This window comes from Leptidea sinapis, chromosome 9 (genome assembly GCF_905404315.1).
Source record: "Leptidea sinapis chromosome 9, ilLepSina1.1, whole genome shotgun sequence".
NCBI classification, from domain to species: domain Eukaryota; kingdom Metazoa; phylum Arthropoda; class Insecta; order Lepidoptera; family Pieridae; genus Leptidea; species Leptidea sinapis.
Window position 1 is genome coordinate 3518481 of NC_066273.1, and position 24062 is coordinate 3542542.

General features: G+C 36.5%; 1 protein-coding gene across 3 annotated transcripts in view; it reads left to right on the plus strand.

Annotated features, from left to right (window-relative positions):
* Positions 1-24062, plus strand: part of LOC126965934 (vacuolar protein sorting-associated protein 11 homolog) — a 52283-nt gene that overhangs the window by 19397 nt on the left and 8824 nt on the right. For 2 of the 3 annotated variants that reach the window (XR_007729633.1, XM_050809732.1), the window contains exons 11-16: positions 675-833; positions 4901-5058; positions 5590-5671; positions 6371-6586; positions 10539-10679; positions 23339-23544. Coding sequence is in view for 2 of the 3 variants with exons in the window: in XM_050809732.1 (XP_050665689.1) it covers positions 675-833; positions 4901-5058; positions 5590-5671; positions 6371-6586; positions 10539-10679; positions 23339-23544 (962 nt within the window). In the remaining variant the exon portion in view is untranslated. Of the gene's footprint in view, positions 1-674; positions 834-4900; positions 5059-5589; positions 5672-6370; positions 6587-10538; positions 10680-16755; positions 16915-23338; positions 23545-24062 lie in introns of those variants that run through there. The other variant, XM_050809733.1, reaches the window with a different exon arrangement.

Sequence of the window (24062 nt, forward strand, 5' to 3'; positions counted from 1 at the left end):
TCTCAGACCTACCCAATATGCACTCAATATTTCATGAGAATCGATCAAGCCGTTTCGAAGGAGTTTAACTACAAACACCGCGACATGAGAATTTTACATATTAGATTATATCTTATATTCTCGTCTTGTCCCTTACTGTCATAAAAAATATACATAACAATAATTTGAAAAATACAAATTATTTAAGTTTTCTTTAGTGTTAATTCCGCCAATATTTGTCTTTAAAACAATTCGACACGTGTTTCGCCTCTACACGAGGCATCCTCAGGACGTGTTGTCTCGCCAAAATCTGGCACAAGACTAAACGGAGTTGGAGTGAGAGGCGCTACTCGTGTAGAGGCGAAACACGTGTCGAATTGTTTTAAAGACAAATATTGGCGGAATTAACACTAAAGAAAACTTAAATAATTTGTATAATTATGAATTTCCGCAAAGTAACGCCTAATTCAATAAATTTGAAAAATGTCACGTTTTACATTTTTTTTGTCGCATACTATCACACTTAGGATATACGTAAGATATAACTGACAAAACTAGAGACGGTTGGGTTTCCCTCACTTTCTAATAATTCGAGAACTTTAAGAACCAGTTTTGTTTAACCTGTGCCAACTTCTTATATATTTATTAATGATTGACTATGACCCTTTTATATGTACCGTCAAATCTTGCTTCAGGGCTAAAGCAGAAGAGAGCGAGAAGCAGAAATACGAAGAGAAGATACTGAGCGTCCTCAAAGACCCTGATGCCAACTATGATAAGGATCAGATGCTTATTATATGTCAGATGTTGGGATTCAAAGCGGGCATCCTGCACTTATATGAGGAGAAGAAACTGTAAGTTACATGATTTTATCTACACCAATGCTTTAAATCCTCCATTAAAGATTCTGAAACAGTTGGCTTATTACCAACATTAAAACACCCAATGTCGTAATAACCATTACATCATCCAAACGAGTGTTGTAGTGTTGTACTGAATTTCATAACAACAGTCCTTGGTTTTTTTTTTTCGATCCCTTCATGCGCAAAGAGTTTTAACAAACAGCCACTTTCTTATTGCTCGATGCATGATATCTGTATGAATTTCAAAAAAAGAACACTTTCGTTTACGCGCGTTTCACTCTACCAGAACGTGGCGCGCCGTAAAAAAAAAGGTTATTCGAAACCCCGCCATTTTTCTTGAATATATGAGCGATTCAAGTTTTGACAGCACACCGCCGGATATTTTAAACGCTGCAAAAGAACATAATATTCAAGTGAATTTTAATAATTGCACTATATAAAATGTAAATTCTTACTAAAATAAATAATTCTATCATTAATAAGTTTATTTTTATTTAGTTTATTTGTATATAATCAGTAATGGATGATATTAGGATACTACTAGGGCTGGCTGTTTTAATGTTAGCAGTAAGCTAACTTTTTCAGAATCTTTTTGAGGATTCATATTCTGGGTGTAGATAAAGTCTTGTATGCAACTGTTGATAATTAGCTATTAAAACCCACATTCGTGTTTTAATACCCCTCATTACACAACAGTTGCATAAATAACTATAAACAACCATAATTTTAACACTAGAAATAATTACAAGCTTATAGTGCCCCCTGCTAGGCTCTGTAAAATAAACAGTTCTTTTGCATACAATGTAATAAAAGTTTCACTTTAAAAAGCCAATAGTATTTGCCGTCTTCTATCCTTATGACCGTAGACCGAAATAAAATATATATTAAACGAGTAAAACAGCTGTTTATAATTCGGTAGCCTAAATATTTATTTAATAAAAAGGAATTCTCTCTTTACGTTAAGTTCCTGAAGAATTCTGAAGAGATGGATGACAAATGAGTCTCTTAATATGTGCTAAGTGGCTGAAGATGTGTGTGGTCTAGTGTTAGCTTGATGAAATACTACGACTTTTCTATTGATCAATTCCGGCCACATTCTCTCAACTTCTGGCTTTAATATCATTTAGGTAGTCGAGCTATTTTGTGTACGTATCTTTTTCCAAATGAGTTAAAACTATATTGTGGTCAAGTTTAACACTATTCACTTCACTAAAAAAATAATCGATCAATTTACCAGTGGGAGGCTCCCTTGCACAGGATGTCGGCTTGATTATGGGTATCACAACGGCGCCTATTTCTGCCGTGAATCAGTAATGTGTAAGTATTATTGTGTTTCGGTCTGAAGGGCCCCGTAGCTAGTGAAAGTACTGGTTAAATGAGACTTAACATCTTATGTCTCAAGGTGACGAGCACAATTGTAGTGCCGCTCAGAATTTTTGGGCTTTTCATGAATCCTGAGCGGCACTGCATTGTTATTTACAGGGCGTCTCAATTACCATCAGCTGAACGTCTTGTTGTCTCGTTCCGTATTTTCATAAAAAATCATAAATGGCTTTTACCTTTTGCGTTCCCTCTCATATATATATATATATATATATATATATATATATACACACATCGGCACAATTTGCGGAACAGAAAAAAAAGTGAGACTATGAGATAATAACGCATATATTTGACGAAAATGTAATTAGACACAAAATAACAAATTGATTAACATCTTTTAACAACGACTTTGAAAAGTCTTCGTAATTTTTTATTGAAATATAAAGAAATTTGAAATAAGTGAAATTTTTAAATGATTATGAACCATCACAAAAAATAAAAAAAAGTAAGCATTAAATGATTTTACAATAAAATTAAAACAAAATTAATAACGAGTGTTTCCCCCTCTTGCTCTGATTACGGTTTCCATTCGTCTGGGCATGCTACAGATTATGTTATCGATGATTTCTTGAGGCAACCGCTCCCACTCCTCAAGTAATGTGTTTCCAAGTTCATTCAGATTATTGGGGGGTGGCATTCTGGATTTAACCCTTCTTTTTAGCAAGTCCCAGACATGCTCTATCGGATTCATATCGGGGGAATTTGCTGGCCACTGCATCACCGGTATACCTACGTGGCTCAGATATGCCTGTACCGATTGTGCACTATGAGCACGAGCATTATCTTGCATTAGAATAAAGTCGTCACCAATAAATGGCGCAAATGGTACAACATGTTCTTCTAAAATGTCTCTGATGTATCGATCTGCTGTCATGGTCCCTCCTGTGACTATCACTAACTCCGTGCGAGCACCCAAACATATCCCTCCCCAAACCATAATCGAGCCGCCACCATAAGCCACTGTGTGTTCAAAATTAGACTGTATGTGGCGTTCTCCTTTGCGTCTCCATATTCGCTGTCTCCCATAGATCTGTTTTAAAAGAACTCTGCACTCATCAGTAAAGAGAACCTGCTGCCATTCGTTCAAATCCCAATGACGATCTTCTCGCGCATAGCTTAATCGGTTTACGCGGTGACGTCTCTCAAGTTTTGGGCCTTTGGCAGGTATATACGACCCTAAACCAACTTCTTCAAATCTCCTGTGAACTGTACGCTCACTTACTCGTACTCCTCGAACGTCTTCCAGTTCATTTCGAGCTTGTACAGCCGTTAATCGCGTATTCCTACGAACTCCAAGTTGTAAAAAATTGTCATCTCGCCTCGATGTACATCTTTTTCTACCTTGACCCCTCCTCCTCACAAGAGAATTAGACGATCTGTACCGCTGGATGCTGCGATGAATCGTTGATACTGGTCGACGAAGCCTTGAGGAAATCGATCTGTAGGTATGGCCATTTCTTCTCATTTCATGAGCCCTAATGATTTCCAGTGATGTTAAGTCAGGCATAATAAAGAGCTTTTAATATACAAAATTGCCTATAGAATAACAAATTTATAAAAAACCATTAAGTGCAATTTTTCAAAAAAATTACAATTACTAATTTATTAGTTATTACTCGAACAAGTTGACAACACGTATTGTTCGGGAAAATAAAACAAATGAATGAAAAAAGTGTATGTCATCTAATATTCTATTTTCAAATTTGACAATAAATTAAAAAAATATCATAACTGGCCAGTTCCTCAAGTAAAAGATTTTAAAATCCTGCTTTTTTTGTGTTCCGCTAATTGTGCCGGTGTGTATATATCTCCATGTGCGTCTTCATTGAGAGATGCGAACTTCGCCCTTTTTGTCCTGTTCGAGTGCTAAGACCCAGTTGTGAGTAGATTTAAACAGAAGATGAAACTTCTTCATTCTAAAATAAGTCTCCAAGAAATATTTGATAGCGAACGAGGAATGTAAGTAGGGGAAAATGTATTTAAGTGTAAAGCACTTTCAATCAGATTATCATCAGCTTTAGCCGCTGACAATACATAATAGAGATAACATAGGAACGGAAGCCGGTTTTTACATTTACAGGTAAATATACTTTCACTGATCAAATCAATTCATTTAATCATTTAGGTAAAAATACAATCGCGAATAGCAAGCTACATTTCACCATTTAAGTCTTACCGGCACAAAAATAAGAAAAGTTGAGCTTTTCAGAAATTTTATTATAAAATATCAGAAAATCACATTTCTTATGTGTTATAAGTACAGTAGAGATGCATCAATTTATACACAATATATTTTTTTTTGAAAATAAGGGACGAGACAAAAAGGACGTTCAGCTGATGGTAATTGATACGCCCTACCCATTACAATGCAGCGCCTTGAAAAACCCAATAATTCTGAGCGGCACAAAAATTTCGCTTCTCACCTTGAGACATAAGAGGTTAAGTCTCATTTGCCCGGCAATTTCACTATCTACGGCTCCCTTCAGGCCGAAACACAGTAATCTTTACACATTACTTCTTCATGGCAGAAATAGGCGCCGTTGTGATACCCATAAATATATGTCAAATGCAATTATTTTATGAGCAAGTGACTAATCTTTAACAATTTATTGCACTTTCCAAGCAGGGCCAGTCTGTTATCAATTGGCCGTATAGTGACGATACTTTTGCAGATGGCGTGCTCAGGTCGCTTTGTACATGCGTGAAGGCGAAGCGGAGAAGGCTTTAGCGGTGTGCCGACGGCGCGGTGATGTGTGTCCTCGGCTGTGGCTCGACGTGCTGTGGACTCCACCGCCGGCCACCTGTCTTCCAGACCTGCTGCGTGTTGTGGGTGAGTGTGTTGTGTGATCTTGTGTGTACTTGAGCTCCTGTGTTGGCGTGGACATGTGTGCTATTGCGTGAACTTGTATCTCTGTGTTCTTGCCACTGACTTCTACTATATACCACTGGACTGGCGGCTGTCAGAGTGCTTTTGTGCCTGTTTGATATTCGCCATTTTGGCGCTGTTGGCCATGTAGCGAGAGTCTGCGGTACTAAAACTAGTGATGACAACCTCAGCAAACATCGATAGATGGTGGGAAACTATTTACAAAAAAAAATGTGTACTTTATTTCGTTGATTCTTGAAGTATAAATAACACGGAAAACGAACGAAATTTATTCAAAATGTAAAAATACTTTAGAGTATCGTACGTTAATTCGCAGCCATTTTTATTATACGTCAAAATTAGATCTGTGGACGCTCGCGAGTGGCGCTTCAAATAGGCACATAAAATTTGCTGTCAAACGTATGTCCAGTGGTATTTATACAGGTCAGTGATGTGTGTAGCAGCCTTAAACTAACGATGTGATGATTGTTTCAGCTTCGGAGAAGCTTATGTCACCGATTCTAGTAATAGACTGCCTAGCTAGTACTCCTACATATACACTGGGTGATGTACGAAGGTGATTACACATTGTTACTATTTACTAATCCATAACTGCTTATGTCTATGAAAATTTATTAATAACATAAATAATTAAAAAATATTCGAATGCAAAATAATTTTGTTCCTATTTCCTTTTTTGTTAATGGTTTAATTTTAATATTTTTTTATAATATTTATTAAAAATACAATATAAGTAGTTATAGCTTACAATATAATAACACACACTTAAACTTTAGGAAGCTTATCTGTGTGTGGAGCCGCTTAAAATTAAATTACATAATATTTAAAAAGTACTGTTATATATGTTACTGTGAACGTTATAAATAAATGTTTTTAAATAAATTATATGATATACCTAGCTGACGCGGCAAACGTTGTTTTGTCATATTAATTATTTTTAGAGTTAGACCGTTTCTTGGACATAGCAACATTTCTTTATTATTCTAAAATATCCAAAGAATCTTAAATAAGAGCCTAAGTTACTCCAATAAAGGTCCCGTCAAAATCGGGCCAGACATTTCAATGGTTAGCTGGAACAAACAGACAGACAGACTTGTAAAACAAAAATTGTAAAAAATGTTATTTTGGTGTATGTTCCGTATATATATTCAAATTCATGTAGCAAAAAAACGGTTATTTCAATATTACAAACAGACACCCCAATTTTATTTATATGTATAGATTATAATTAAATCATGTTATATTTATCAAACAGATATCTAACGGACGTTCTGAAATCCGAGGACGAGGTCATAACTCGGGAACATGAGCTGGCCAACAAATACAAGAGCGAGATAGAGCGAATGAAGTCACAAATCGACGTGATCCTGCATGAGCCGCTCACCTTCCAGAGCTCCAAGTGCGCCCTCTGCAACAGACAGCTGGAGATGCCCACCGTTCACTTTCTTTGCCAACATTCTTTCCATCAGGAGTGAGTATTACCAACTCAACGATTGACATATTAAACACAGGATGAGTCCTGAGATAATACTGACTTACAAGAAAAACTACGTTTAAAAAAACTGAAAAGTATCAAATAACTACTAATTTAATTTAATACACCTCTTATGCAAACCTTTACCTTTAATATTAATAAAATACTATTTTCACTTCTCATGCTCTGAAATTGCTTATTTGTGCACGATATAGGCTGCACAAAATCGATTTTTGTGCACAAGTGCATTAAAGTATCTACTCATAAATGTATCTAGATTAAGGCAAAGAAAATGAGCCATACAGCCAAACACAAACAGCCAAACACAAAAACAGGCGTATCGAGCTTGGGTTGCGGCGCTGGGCACAAAGGATCCGAACTGCATAGTTCTTAAGAGGAAATACAACCGTGCCTCCAGATTTTTTAAGCGGCAAACCGCCCGTGCCAAATCAAAACACGTCGTCAAAATCGGCGAGCAGCTTTCCAGTTACCCGACCGGAACACGCAAGTTCTGGTCGTTGTCGAAAGCTGCTCTTGGTAACTTCAGCCAGCCGTCCATGCCGCCGTTGCACATGAGGAATGACACCCTGACCCATACGGCAAAAGAGAAAGCCGATCTCTTGTGTACTCTTTTCGCCTCCAACTCGACTCTTGACGACAACGGAAAAACACCGCCGACCATCCCGCGGTGTCAGAGCTCTATGCCTGATGTACAGTTCAGACAGAAAACTGTTAGGCGAGCTCTGTTTTCGTTGGACGTCAGGAAGTAGAGCGGGCCGGATGGCATTTCTCCAATCGTGCTTAGAACGTGTGCTCCTGAGTTGACGCCGGTGCTAACGCGTTTATTCCGGCACTCTTATTCTAAAGGCGTAGTCCCTGACTCATGGAAGTCTGCCCTTGTCCATCCGATCCAAAAAAAAGGAGACAGTTCGGATCCGGCAAACTACAGGCCTATTGCTATTACGTCCCTGCTCTCCAAAATCATGGAGAGCATAATTAGGCGTCAGCTCTTAGTATACCTAGAGGGTCACCAGTTGATCAACGACCGACAATACGGGTTTCGCCATGGTCGGTCGGCAGGTGATCTACTGGTATACCTGACACATAGATGGGCTGCGGCTATTGAAAGCAAGGGGGAAGGCCTGGCAGTTAGCCTGGATATAGCGAAGGCCTTTGATCGTGTATGGCACAAGGCGCTCCTCTCCAAACTTCCATCATTTGGGCTTCCCGAGAGCTTGTGCAAGTGGACCTCCAGCTTCCTCACTGGGCGTAGCATACAGGTCGTTGTCGACTGATATTGCTCGAACCCGAAGCCCGTGAATGCTGAAGTGCCCCAAGGCTGTGTGGTGTCTCCCACGCTTTTTCTTCTGCATATCAATGATATGTTGGACACCTCCAACATTCATTGCTATGCAGACGACAGCACTGGTGATGCCATATACACGGGCCATGCAGGTCTCTCTCGGGAAATCGTCGACCAGTGCCGGGAGAAACTTGCGTCTTCTATCGAGTCCTCTCTTGAGAAGGTCGCGGAATGGGGAAAATTTAACCTTGTCCAATTTAACCCCCAGAAGACTCAAGTTTGCGCGTTTACCACTAAAAAACCCCATTCGTCGTATCACCGTTCTTCGACAACACTTCCCTCAAAGCCTCGCCTAGTATCGGAATACTGGGTCTCGAAATCTCAAACGATTGCCAATTTCGTGGTCATCTGGAAGGCAAAGCCAAATTGGCTTCAAAGAAACTGGGCGTCATTAATAGAGCACGGCAATACTTCAAGCCGGCCCACATACTAGCGCTCTACAAAGCGCAGGTCTGGCCACACATGGAGTATTGCTGTCATCTCTGGTCTGGCGCACCCCAGTATCAGCTAGATCCATTTGACCGCGTGCAACGCAGAGCAGCTCGAATTGTCGGGGACCCAGTGCTCTGTGAACGGCTGGATCACTTGGCGTTGCGTAGAGACGTCGCTTCATTGTGTGTCTTCTACCGCATTTATCACGGGGAGTGTTCCGAAAAGCTGTTTAACCTGATTCCTGCCGCCGAATTCCACCTTCGCACGACACGCCACAAGTTAGGATATCATCCTCACCATCTGGATGTGTGGTGGTCCTCCACAGTGCGGTTTTCAAGGAGCTTTCTTCCACGTACTACAAAGCTGTGGAATGAGCTTCCTTGTGCGGTGTTTCAGGGACGATACGACATGGGTACCTTCCAAAAAAGCGCGTACACCTTCCTTAAAGGCCGGCAACGCTCCTGTGATTCCTCTGGTGTTGCAAGAGATTGTGGGCGGCGGTTATCACTTAACAACAGGTGACCCGTACGCTCGTTTGTCCTCCTATTCAATAAAAAATAAAAAAAAAAAAACAATAAAAAGTTCAGAGATATAATTTGTTATTTTATAATATTTACTTTAATTTATTTGCCTCGTGTGTTTTTTAAGACATAAAAGATATTCAAATTTCAATTAAAATACGGTAGGTTATTTAATTAATTAAAAAAATATATATTTCGAAATTAATTAAATAATAGGCTGTATAGGTCTGGAGCCCAAGCCTCAATGTCGTAAGATTAAAAAAAATCGGCTGGATTTACGTTATGTTTTTTCGTGCCTTTATTAATTTCTTCAAATTTGCTAAAAATTTTAAAAATGTCCATGTTATACTATTATTTTATTTCCTCGCAATCGAAGTGAAAAGCAGAGTTTATAACTCGTCAACAAAACCATTTATCCTCGACATTACTATCAGCTAATCATGCTAAAAGTCTCGGATAAAAATGGTTCGTTGTGTGCACTCGTTGTAAAATATACTATATTTATATGTGCTACATATTGATAGGTTTTAAGTCAAGCCAAGTTTTTGCCAAGCCCTAAACAATATAAAACTTAATATTATGAACAGCTTACTTACTGTAATTATTAAGGTTGTCTGGCCACGCGTGTCTGTCCGCTTGGGTTGTTTTGTTCTAGAGTAAATCTAGACAAAAGTATCCCGCTCAAAGTTACGCGTGGCGAGTGTAGGTACCTACTATTACATTTGGGTTAGCACCGACTTCAAAGCTATCACACATAACACAAATAATAGTATTTTGTTAATATTAAAGGTAAAGGTTTGCATAAGAGGTGTATTAAATTAAATTTTTAATTATTTGATACTTTTCTGTTTTTGAAGTCGGTTTTTTTAAATGTAGTTTTTTATTTCTTACTTTTTAGTGTCAGTTAATAATATCAATAATATAAAATCAACCGGAATGAAAACTCCTAAAAAAGCCGTACACAAAAAACGATTATATCATCCACGTAGACAAAAATTTTTATATAATGAAAACTACTGGGCCAAACTATGTAAAAATTTTATGGGTCCAAATGTCATCTATTCCGAACTAAAGAAGAATTACGTAAATCGAATTATAAATCTCAGAGTAATCGGTGTACATACATAAAAATAAATACCGATCGTTTTAATATAGGAGTAGTAAATGGTAACATAATATTAGTCAGTCACTTATAAGGTCAAGCTTATTCATAAAAACTATTGGAGTTTTTTTCGCCCGTTCTTCTCCGACCAGAAACATTTCTCTTTAGAATGTTAACTAACTACTTCTATTACATATAACACTATAGTTCTTTAATAGTATATATGTAATTTATTGTTAATATTGAGGGTACTTGTAAATTATTTAGTTTGTAATGTTGTTCATATAATGTCTTAGCACCTAAATGTTTATGCCTTTGTTTTGTTATTTTTCTACATAATTAATATTTGTATGTTGTTTTAAGTTGCTTTCTTTCTCTTTAACAATTAATTAAGTATATCACTACAAATTTAAATAACATTATGTATTCCGACGACCATTTTGTACTCAGTACGTATGTACAAAAATTTTTTATAATATGTAATTTGTTAATAAGAATTAAAATAAATAAATAAATTCTGTTTTGTTGTAGCTGTTTCAAGAACTACAGCGAGTCGGAGCGCGAGTGTCCGTCGTGTTGCGGCGCCGAGCGGCTCGACGTACACGCACTGACGCACACACACGCACGCTCGGCTGAGGCGCTGCACTCGCGACTACAACAACAACATGACCCGTATGTATACATAATAATGATAATAACCTTTAATAACACTATTTAGATTTACAATTAGTTTGCAGTAGACATCGGCACAGATTGTTTTGATTTCGCACAGGCCTCCCCCAGGCTCTTCTAGTGTTCTCGGTCATGACATGATCTGCTCCACGTCATCTTTTAAATCGTCGCTCAGTGCTGAAGCCTTTGAAAATGATAAAAAATGAAAAAAAATAGTCGGATGAAACCCATTGGAAACGGAAGAGAATATTACAAAAATGAAAGGAAAAATAAATTACGGGCGATGTGAGGTCAACGTTTATCTCGATATCCGGTAAAACTGCAAGTATATTTACAATTTTTTCACTTAACCTCAAAATTTATATGAAATATTCAAAAAACCAAGTTTTTGGTTTTTTATTTTTATCTTTTACAAAATATTTTTGTTATATTCTCTTCCATTTTCAATGGGTTTCATCCTACTATTAATTTTTTTGGTTCCAAAAATTATCGACACTGGTCTATTTGAGTTTACTAATAACTTCTTTCTATGTTTTGTTGACATGTTTTTAGTTTGTTGAGATTATCGTTAGCTAGTTAGTACCGTACGTATACCTGTTTCTTATTGTTAAATATATTTGGTGTGATATACTCTTTGTTGTATGATGTGTGTCTATGGAAAGGAAATGTACTCTGTTGTCTCTAGCCACAACGCTCTGCCTGCGAACTCTGTGTAAGCAAAGTCCACCATGTTAATTAAAAGTGTGAAGAAATAATTTAAAAAATTTTCCTTGACCGCCTTACTAACAAATATGAACATTTAAAACATATCAAGTCTTGTCTTGTCATAGGGGTGGTATTCTCACTCCCGAATGTCGGTGGGAGGGAGAGGAGGATGCAAGGGCTGATCCCGTACTGATACTCTGGCTCTTTGTAGGTGTTCAAAACTGGGCCTTAATAACGACGTTGGGGTAAATCCCATTGAAATTACCTGGGAGTTATACTAGACGATAATTTGTTCTGGAACAAGCAAATTGAACCCACGCTGGAAAAAGCGTGTATCATATTTTGATAGCGCAAAAGACGCATAGAGAAAATCTAGGGGAAAAAAAGAAAAGTAGAAAGCTTTATAGCAGTCATAACCGATAACTTGGTGGCCCTGGACAGAGTTTGCGATCAAACAAAACAAACTAAAGCTATTCCGCCCTGGAAACCATTCTTAAGTTAGCCACAGGCACCTCCAAAAGAATTAATACATACAACTACTTGAAGTAGAGGCAGTTAGATTTGCTGAGAGAATTTATAATTGAAAATTTATACAGGCTATTCCGAAATGGGGTCTGGCACTGTTTCCTAATTTTGTCACTGACTGACTGACCGATCATCAAAAGTTTAAGGCACTTCTAGCTGACAAAAACTAAAATACTTTGCAATTTTAGACCAGTTTTCTTTTAAATAACTTTGTAATCCCATTTATAAGATTACAAAGTTATTTATGTAGTTAGAGTTTATGTTGCAAGTTTACGTGATACTCAGAGTCGTAACTGATGTCGACTTTGGAAGTATTAAGGTTCAGGAATTCTCAATTTTTGAATGCAATAGATTAGGAAGCATTTACCGTCCAGATTCGTGAAAAATTTTAACATCACATCCTCCGAGAAAAACCCATAGAGACATTGATGGGCTTTGAGGAAAACTGTAGCTGAAGCACAGGAAGTAGTACCGGAAAAGAAAAAGAGGAATAGTACCTACAAAAATAAGTATAGCTCATAAGACGGACAGTGGGCTTTATGTAAATCTTGTTGTTATTATTCGAGAAGTAGAAGGTACCGGAAAGGTATAATCGATGGATTATCTACAAAAAGAAATGAGATGCCATAAAAAACATAACTTGTAGAAAAACCTTCTTTACACGAACCCCCTTATTCATAATAGCCTGCTAACTTAAAGCATTGCTAATGCTCACTATGTCTTCTTCTATTGACCTAAGTCAGAATGAGAAAAAACACTCCTAAGTGGCTGTTTAAAGTTAGCGGACCATTATGAATAAGGGGGAAACTATATAATTTTACGATATTGTGTCCTTGTCACCGGAATAGTGGGACATTTTGAAAAAATGTCCCACTATTCCGGTTATCTTAATTTCTTTCTTTAAATTAATCAACTCCCTCGAATATATTCTAATACTTAATAGTAAATTTCAAATGTGAATATAATATGAATAGATTCAATGATCACTTGAATAAATAGTAGGTACCTGAGTATATATAATATAAATAGCGCTAGTGTGTTTTTGTATACTTTTATCGTCGTTTTAACCGTGGTCACTCACATATGAACATATAGACAGACCACATGACGAGGATGTTCACGAACATTCATTGGACCAACACTTGTGTAATAAATAAATTGTTATTTTTTTATTTAGTAATAATGCTGTATCCACAATTTTGCTTTTTTCAAATGAAGGATGTATTTTGTTCACTCCCATTTTTACTAAATTATTGGTGACTCTTTAGAAAATTAAATAAAGCAGGTAAACAATCTAAATAAAACATTATAGTTAAGAAAAAAAAATCACTCCTTGTACTAGGACTATTGCTGGACTATTTTTTTTTAATAATCCTTATTTATAAAACTACTATTTAAGTAGTTTTATAAATAAAGTAGTTTAATATTAAGTATATTTATATAGTAGTTTTATAAATAAGGATTATTTATAAAACTACTATATAAATACATATATAATAAGTGAATAATTAAAAATACGAGTATACTGGTTATAAAATAATGAAACCACTAATTACATAACACCAGGAAAATTTTATATGGTACTAGTGTTTCATTTATTTATTTATTAAAGTCTATTACAATATAAAACTATTACTAATTAATTTACAATATTTTATATATCATTCCCCTGCTGGGCAAAGGCCTTTCCCTTCTTCTTCCTTTCGTCTATTGTTTGCTGTGCGGGACCATTGCACTCCTTCGTAATTTACTAGATCGTCTCTCCATCTAGTACCAGGTCTACCTCTTCTTCTTTTGGCATCTAATGGGTGCCAGTTTGTTGCTAAACTCCTCCATCTTTCGTTACTGGCCCTTGCTATATGGCCTGCCCAATTCCATTTGCAGTTTTTGCAATTCTTATTATGTCTTTTAGTTTACTTTTTTTTCCGTATTTCGTTCTTTGTTATTTTGTCTTTTAGTCTGATATTTAATAAGTTTCTTTCTATATTTCTTTGCGACACTTTTAGTCTCTTCGCTTGGTTTTTATCGAGCGCCCAGGTTTTACTGCCATATGTTACTAATGTTTTACTGAACTTTAATTACAAATCAGACAGAAACAATTATAAATAAAAATTATTACCATTTAATTTAAATTAAAAAATACTCGATACTTAATAATAGCGACGCCCTATATCTATAACGTTAATGTATCTATGGTCGTTATCTTTATCGCCTTAAAATTGCTTTTAATGTCTCAAATAGTGTTGTAAATTTAGCGATTGGGGTTTATCAATGTTTATGTAAATTTAGAGATAGTATCTACGTTATTATGTTTTTAAATCATTTTCTCGCTGTGTGCTCATTTAATTTACCACAAATGCAGGTTTAGTTCTGCGTATGGGTACTATCATTATGCATTTATGTCATAATTACCAGTGGGAGGCTCCTGTGCACAGGATGCCGGCTAGATTATGGGTACCACAACGGCGCCTATTTCTGCCGTGAAGCAGTAATGTGTAAACATTACTGTGTTTCGGTCTGAAGGGCGCCGTAGCTAGTGAAATTACTGGGCAATCGAGACCTAACATCTTATGTCTCAAGGTGACGAGCGCAATTGTAGTGCCGCTCAAAATTTTTGGGCTTTTCAAGAATCCTGAGCGGCACTGCATTGTAATGGGCAGGGCGTATCAAATACCATCATCTGAACGTCCTGCTCGTCTCGTCCCGTATTTTCATAAAAAAAAAACAAATCAAACATTTAATATAATAAATGTATGTTGGACCTTCGTCTGTGAGGCAAAAAAGGATATAAATAGAATTATATAATAAATAAAGTAGGAGTAAAACCTTCAAACAGTATATTTAAATAAAAAATGTAATTATTTATAATACGAGTGCATGTGTCAGACAATAATATATTTGATAATTTAAGTTACATTTTTCCATTCTATTTGGGACTAAAAATAAAGTACTTCCTATCCCGAGTATTTTTTTTTTTAATTTAAAAGTACTTCATATTATTGAAATAATAAAATCGATCGCTATTAATCGAGTTATAATCGATAAAGAGTGACATCTACATAGTAGATTTAAAAAGATCGTTTTTTTTATAATCAAACCTATTAGAATCGTCATGTGTTGTATCTATGGTTTCCGGTTTGAATCAGTATCATTTTTTTCGTACTAAATATGTGGTATTAGTTTTTGAGTACTTTTTTAGCAAAGAATATTTGAATTTATTTCAATCCCATGCCGTTGTTTTGTGTTTTTTTACGTCGAATCGAGATCCTAATTTTATTTCCTCCGTATATACTATGCTGAGATGGTTTGGACATGTCGAGAGAATGAATGAAGAAACGATTCACGAAGAAAGTGTATAAGGCCAGTGTGAATGAAAGTGTTGGAAGGGGTAGACCTAGGCGGACGTTTCAAGATCACATCAGGGACGTCTTGAAAAAAGGCCAGGTCAAGAGTACCCTAAACCGAAGAGCATGTATGAAAGGAATAATGAAAGTGGATGAAGCGAAACAAGTATGTAAGGATTGTAGCAAGTGGATAGAAGTGGTCTCTGCCTACCCCTGCGGGAAAGAGGCGTGATTTCATGTATGTATGTATATATATGCTCAGATTATTATAGTGAGTGTATTTTAAATTAACTACGTAGTACGAAGTATTGTACCTAAATATTAAGCGATTAGTTATCTATTTAAAACGATACGTGGCTCTTACACCATTCTATAAATAATGGTACAGAATAAATCTACGTACCCACCATAGGCAGTAAAGATCATGCAAACGAGCGCTACCTTTTTGTTATTTTTTAAAGTGATAACCCTCACTTCTGGGATTAATTACACAAATTAAATTTGAATACAAATTTAATATGAACGATGCGGTCAAGTCAATTTCCTAATATGCAAATATTGGGGTTGAGCAGGTTATCAACTGTAAAGTAGATCCTGTAGATGAAGCCACAACCTAAGAGTTGAACAAAGCATACAAGATTTATGTTCGTTATATCACTCGAACGGCTGACTATTTCCGACTTGTCAGCAATAATCGGTTACAGTAACAATAGATCCGCTTACATTTTTTATTTTGAGTATCTTCGTCGGATATGTTCTTCCCTCTCGCACGTTCTGTTAGTCTATTATACGTTAGCATATATAATTAAAATCTTTTTTTTTGACACACTTTTACACAAATTATCTTGCCCCAAACTCAGCCTATAGCCTGTACTATGGGTGCAAGACAACGCATATATTTAATACAATATACTTACTTAAACATACATATAAATATCCGTGACTCGGACACAAACATCCATATTCATCATATAAATGATTGCACCTACCGGGATTCGAACCTAGAACCTCTAGCTTAGTAGTCAGGGTCACTAACCATTCGGCTATATGGGTCGTCTGGTAGGTACTTGTTGATAATACCTTCTAATAGCAGTTCTAGAATACATTTATCATTATAATTTTAAACTCACTTTACCTATATTATTGTATTCTAATAAATTAAATTACCAAAAAAAAATAGAAACAATATGTTATGTTTTTAAAGTGATCACTTCTAGGATTAATACACAAATAAAATTTGAAAAACAAAATTTTATGAACGATGCGGGATTCGAACCCACAACCTCCGGCATTCCGTTCCGGTGCTCTAACCAAGTCAATATATCATCCAAAAACAGAAAGAAATCAGGACCCAAACCAGCCACGTATGTATCACCTGATACAGCAACCTTTAATATAATTTATACTACCACGTATTGAAATAAACATAATAATAATATATAGAACGATGCAAATTTTACGCTCATTAGACACGGCCATTCGCCAATGCCACTGTAGTCGCATTGTCGGAGGTGCGCGGGCGCATCTACCATCTACAGCCGCGTGTTATCATAACATCGTAAATTATATCGATAATATTTTATTATAATGTTTATGAATCGTCAAGCGAATATGTTTCCGCCGTTTGTGTGCTGCTTGAGAAACAATTATGGCGACGATGGGTAACATTGTTTTTATTCGCTTTTTATTAGCTTTACCTGTATGTATGTTTGTTTGTTTGTAACCGACTCATTTGGGCGCGATTTTGACCAACTTTAAACAGCCAGATTTCTTTCAAACTTCGTAGATTTATCGAGGACCGATGACAATACATTAATTTGATAAAATTAATCCATTTTTCAAATTGCAAAATAAGATGTCTGTCTGTAAGGCAGGAATTGGTTACATTAATTATAATTTCAAAAAAAATTAAATTTATTAGTTCGGTTTTCTATATAAAAGCGTGTTTTTCATTTTTTTTAACTACTATTTATTGTTTTCTATATAACCGGAGTTGTCCACTTAAGCCTCACAAAATTTTACGATAATGGAAGAAATATATGGTAATCAGATACCTACATTGAAACCCTTTGAAATTATTATTATTTTTATGAAATGTAAGTTTAAAGTAATTATTTTCGCCTTTTTCATTGCTAATATATACTAATAATTAATGTGTTCAATATTTCTTATATTAGAATCTGAATAATATATCTGATCTATTTTAATATTTATGTAAAAGTTATGTTCATAGTCTTCCATATGGATTGTCGAAACGCGATTACAATTCTCAAATAAATTGTGGATTGATTGATTAATACATGATTAACGAATAAATAAAACTACCAGGTTGTAATTTGGTACTACAATTAAAACTGTATCGGAAAATATACGTTTTACATTCCAATTTGAGTTTTTCCGCCGGTGAAGGTCAAACGTGAAGCAAGTTAATAATTTGTTGACTTGTATGTCTGGTATTTTTAACGATTTACTAATACTTGTTTCAATATAGATTCACTTGTTAGCCGACCAGAATATGTTAATACGCTATCTATTATATTTATTGATTTTATCAGCTGTAGTCGCTTTGACTGTTTCATTGGTAAAGGAAACGTCATTAAGGCAGGGTTGCCAACTTACTTTAGCTGTAACAAACATGTGAAAGTACCGGTTAAGCGGTTAAAAAATGTGTTGCACCATTTGAAAATTTTTGCATGTCGTCATAACTTTAACTGTAAACCATAAGAGTCCAATCTTCGCCAGTTAAAGCCAATGTTAATGTTAAAGAAATATTCGATGTAAAAAATATTGTCTCTAAAGCATTAATTCGTTATTTCGCTCTGCTTGAGATGGTCTACAATTTGGTTCCATAGAAAAACAATCAAAGCTTAAGCGCCTAAATAATTTTGATAAAGTATTCCCCTTATTCATAATGGTCCGCAACTTAAAACAGCCGCTAAGGAGTGTTTTTTCTCAGTCTGACTTAGGTCAATAGAAGAAGACAGAGTGAGAATTAGAAATGCTTTAAGTTAGCAGACTATTATGAATAAGGGGGGTACATCTCTAGATCTTTAGAACTTATATCAGGTTTAGAGTTTATTCTTGTTATGTAATCAGTGCGTTGCCTAGCTGTTTTTTTTTTATAAAATGTTTAAAATGTTACGTTTTTGTTCTCTGTTAAAATATTGAATTATAATATAGTTTCTGCCACGTACAACTAAGCTGTGGATTAGCTTCCTTGTGCGGTGTCTCTAGGACGATACGACAAAATGTGTTGCACCATTGAACAATTTTTGGATGACGTCATAACTTTAACTGCAAACCATAACCGTCCAATCTTCGCCAGTTAAAGCGAATACATTCAAAAAAAGTCCGTACATCTTTCTATAAAGCCGGCAACGCTCCTGTGATTCCTCTGGTGTTGCATGAGAATGTGACCATTCACCAGAACAACCACCAAGAGATTGTGGGCGGCGGTGATCACTTAAAATGAGATGACCTGTACGCTTTTTTATCCTCAAAAAAAAAATACCTTCCAACTCATTTTAATCCGAATCTGCTTAATAATGTTGCATTAAAGCCAGTTTATTTCAATATTTATTAATATTTTTAGTTAATACTAACGTGCTATTCATTTGGTAGTGTTCGTATGTTTACATACGTATGTTTTTTGTTCTTTTGGAAATTTAAATTTGTAATTGTTTCCGATAAGCGCTTTCGGTTATCGGAAATTAAATGATTTTGGAAGTGTTATACCTATTGTAACTCACTGTAGTAATTCTAAAGTATGGTTCAATAACCCATCTATCCTTTGTTTAACTTGCTAGAGGTAGACAAAAATATCCTATCCTTTAACACTTACTTACATTTCAATAATCTATTGACAGATAGCATTGGACTATAACTATATTGGACATAACAATGTATAGATAAGATCTTGTCATTAAACGGTGTCAGCAATATATCCGTAAGTTAAACAAAGGATAGATAGGTTATCGAAAACGGCTGATATCTATAATGGCCATTTAGTCTGGTGGTGAGGAAATGTGACTTCTTCGACAAGGGATTAAGGAACGTTTGGTTCCGCGTCATGAATGTTAATATATTACTATAAATCCACTATGAAATATAAGCTTTAGTTGTGAAGGTACTTACGGCCGTTCCCAATATTCAGTCAATCTCTTACTTGAGATAAAAATCGTAACTATCGTTGACTTTTCTGTCCCATTAAACTTATCGACGGTAACTAACCTTATCCGTACACGCTGTCTGTCCATGGGACGACGGTAAGCTTACCAGCGATAGAAGTTTGTATGGAAATTGCAATTCACGCGTCCCTATATAAGGCGATAAGAATGACTAATCGGGTATATTGGGACAGCTTCAGATTATTGACAGTAGAAGGTAGTAATTTATCTCTCTCTGTAGATAGTATATTGGGAACGGCCGTTAATAACTATACTAACGCATTAGGTTTACCTTATAAGGTTAGTGTAAAATTGAAGTTATAATAAATAAATAAATACAAAGTCCTAGGAGATAACTATTTTTCTTTTATAAGATACTAGCTGAACCAGCGGCCGATATTAAAATCGCGATACAAAAGTAACTATTGATCGTAGATGGGTGAAAATTTGAAGTAGTATGTATTTTTAATGCTGACTCATAAACAAACAAAATTAAAAATAAAATTTGGCGTGGACCACCCTTAACATTTAGGGGGATGAAAAATAGATGTTGTCCGATTCTCAGATCTACCCAATATGCACTAAAAATTTTATGAGAATCGGTCAAGCCGTTTCAAAGGAGTATAACTACAAACACCGTGACATGAGAATTTTATATATTAGATAATGAAACTGCAAATAATAATTGGACGTAAATACTGAAAAACGTTCCAAGTCACAAACATCTCATTTTAAGGAATTCGTGTTTAAAGTTTAATAAATTTTAGTGTATTCCATACATGTGGGTTGGGCTACTAAGTGATGATGTCATTCAAAGAGTGACAGTAGGGCTGCTATTTTTTGTCAGTCCGTTAATATGAACCACGTGACCAGTTTTGTGTTCTTTACTCAATTTCGACATGATTTTGGTTTGGAACGTCATTCTGAAATAACGTCTAATTGTTTTCAGCTGTACTTAATGTATATATTATTGTTATAATATTAATAATTATAACATGGTGCTCAGCTATTTGTATTGTGTGTAATGATTTTAAAAGAGGAATTCGTTGAGTTTGTGAGAGAAGAACTTTTCAGCTTTGTAAATGTGGTAATTTAAAAATGATAAATGGCAGTCAATAGTGTTTTTACTAACGTACTTAAATAAAATATTTTACTTTGCTCGGCGTAAAAACATGCCTTTTCCCAGAAATGAAATTTAAAATCCTCCCAAAAATGTACAAAAGTATACACAAAAATATGTAAATTGTACTATTCGTGTCTATTTAATAAATCATCACAATTTACTTAGTACTCCCAGTAGTATCCAGAAAAATGTTAGTTGGTATGTTAGTGTTTCGCTGGTATACAAAGTGTCATACTTAGATAAATTATACGTCTAGATAGAGCCTCTTGCTGCTAGACCGCCGATGAAAACAGGCCGGGTTTATTAGATTAGTGTGCGTTACAAGCTACGTCTTACACTCACTATTTGTATGTCAATTTGTGTTAGTGTGCGTGCTTTGCTCAAAGTAGAGGTTAACTGTCAATTTTTTTGAGACGTTTTCACGGCTGTCACAGTCTCTTGTTCTTCGTCTTTTTTTTATGAAAATAAGGGACGAGATGAGCAGGACGTTCCGCTGATGGTAATTGATACGCCCTTCCCATTATCATGCGTTACCGCTCAGGATTCTTGAAAAAAGCAAAAATTCTGAGCAGCTGAGCACTGCAATTGCGCTCGTCACCTTGATACATAAGATGTCAAGTCTCATTCGCCCAGTAATTTAACTAGCTACGGCGCCCTACAGACCGAAACACAATAATGTTTACACATTACTACTTCACGGCAGAAATAGGCACCTTTGTGGTACCCATAATCTAGCCGGCATCCTGTGCAAAGCCTCCCATTGGTAAAAGTGTGTTAGAATGGCTACGAGAAATATAGTGTAGGGTATAGAAATAACAAGTAAAACGAATATGAAAATCTTATAACCCTTATATTTAAGTACCGTCACCTTTATAAATATATTTATTAAGTCATAAAGCTACATCGGTTCGTAAAGGAGCTTTGACATGGGGAGGAGATATATAAATCTCGTGTCACAATGTTTGTCCTCAATGGACTCCTAAACTAATGAACGGATTTAAATGGGAATTACTTCATGGAGTGCAGGTTGCTCCAACTTGAGAGATAGGATAGTTTTTATTTCGATTTGGGACTCATAATTATTTTTATTTTCAATATTTGTTTTGTATGGACATATTTTCTTTGAGAGAATTTATTGACGCACGGTTTGACAGTTCTGCTGTAAAACAATTTCATTATAACAACAGGCCGGAGCATATTTTACGAAATAATTCTTGATGTTATGAAATATTATTGACAAATTAATAAAAAATAGTAATTTACTTATTATGTACAGAACAACGTCTGTCGGGTCAGCTAGTAATATTACAAAATACGAGGGGAGGTCAAAAAGTTCGCGGAATGACTGGGAAAAAAGATGAAATGATACATTATGTTATTTTTCCTTTTCAATATATTCCCCCTTAACACGAATACATTTTTGGGATCTGGCATATAACTTATTAATACCGTCGAAAAAATAGGTTTTGTCTTGGGCGTCAAAATACGCCGAAATCGCCGACTTGACTTCATCATCGTCTCTAAATTTTTTTCCACGCAGCTCTTTCTTCATCTTTGGGAATAAATAAAAATCGCTAGGGGCCAGGTCTGGACTGTAGGGTGGATGGCGTAGTTGTTCAAAACCGCATCGATGAATGGCAGCCGTCGCAACATGACTCGTGTGAACGGGCGCGTTGTCGTGCAAAAGGAGTACACCTTTTGTCAGTTTTCCTCTTCTTTTTTCTTTAATAGCTTCTTTTAATCGGTCCAATAGGGAAGCGTAGTACTCTCCCGTTATAGAAACACCACGTTCTTTATAATCGATCAAAAGAATACCTTCAGTATCCCAAAAAATAGTCGCCATGATCTTTCCGGCCGATTGCGACACTTTAAATTTTTTTGGGGGTGGTGTGCCTTTTTTGTGCCACTGCATCGACTCCTGCTTTGACTCAGGCTCATAGTGGTGAACCCAAGTTTCATCACCGGTTACAATTCGGGCCATAATTTCTTCCCTAACTTCTCCACAGCGGTCCAAATACTCGCGGGAACAGTTGACGCGCTCACGTTTTTGCAGCGGCGTGAGCATTCTCGGGACCCACCTTGAACACACTTTACTCATGCCAAGATGTTGATGAAGAATATTTAAAATTGTGGTTTCTGATACTCCAACTGATGCTGCAAGTTGTTTCTTCTTCAACCTTCCGTCTTCCAATACAAGTTTTTCAACTTTTTCAATGATTTCCGGCGTAGTGGCCTCAATGGGCCGTCCAGGTCGAGGATCATCTTCAATTGACTCCCTTCCTTGCTTGAAAAGGCCGTGCCATTTGTAAATCATGGTTTTACCAGGAGCAGAGTCTCCGTAAACAGCTAACATCTCTTGCAAAATAGTTTGAGGCGTTTTTCCTTGTTTGGTGAGGAACTTTACGACGGCGCGATGTTCAATTTTCTCCATAGTGGCTAGTTTGTTCCCGATTTACTTGTTCACTCGTTTGTAACTCGAAAGCTAATGACCCAATTAGGCTAGAAATTGGCATATATAGTAATTATGAGTTACTCAAGTAGCGGCTACCTGGAGGAGCGACCTCACCCCCGCCAACCCCGCCATTCCGCGAACTTTTTGACCGCCCCTCGTATACTGTACACATACATCCAACAAGTTGAGGAATCTTGAATAAAATGTACTTATGTTAAAATACAAAAATCTAACACGTGCATTGCTTGACATATATGTTAACTGTAAAAATGTTTCGACGTTTTCACAGTTGTCACAGTCTATCTGGACGTGGTTCTAAAGTATCATATATCTGTGTATTTCAGTTTTGCGGTGGTGTCGGAGTACTTCGGGCGCGGTCTGTTCAACAAGGTGACGGTGGTGACGGACGCGCCCGCACCGCGTGACGCGAGTGATAGAGATGCCCTGAGCGAGCGGGACACTCCCAGCGAGCCCGCGCAGGATAAGGGGAAGACGTACGGGCCCGGGGCAGAAGCTAAACTGAGGCTGCAAGAAGGACAGAGCAAGCAAGGTATATTTATGTGTATTATGTGATTCTTCACTAGGTCACGCTAGGGTCAACGGTAGTAGGTCAAGAAAGAAGATCAAAGCAAGTACCAACACTCCCCTCAACACACGTGCCAGAGAAGCAATAGCCAGCGATAACTGGCGTAGAATCATTCGTCGTTTGACGTGACCACGACTGCTCTGTCAAGAGTAATACGACGAAGAAGAAGAAAATGTGATCATTCGTAATTTCACCACACCTGTCACCTGGTGTTAAGTTTTGACCGCCGTCCACATTCTCTTGCAACAACAGACCAATAGCGTTGCCGGAGTTTCCTTGCGAGATCGAATCAGAAATGACGAGATCCTCAGAAGAACCAAAGTCACTGATATAGCCCAGATGGTTGCGAAACTAAAGTGGCAGTGGGCAGGGCACATAGCTTAAAGGACAAATGGCGTTGGGGCAGTAAAGTCCTGAAAAGGCGACCACGTACCGGAAGACGTAGTGTTGGTAGACCCCCCACAAGATGGACCTACGAGTTA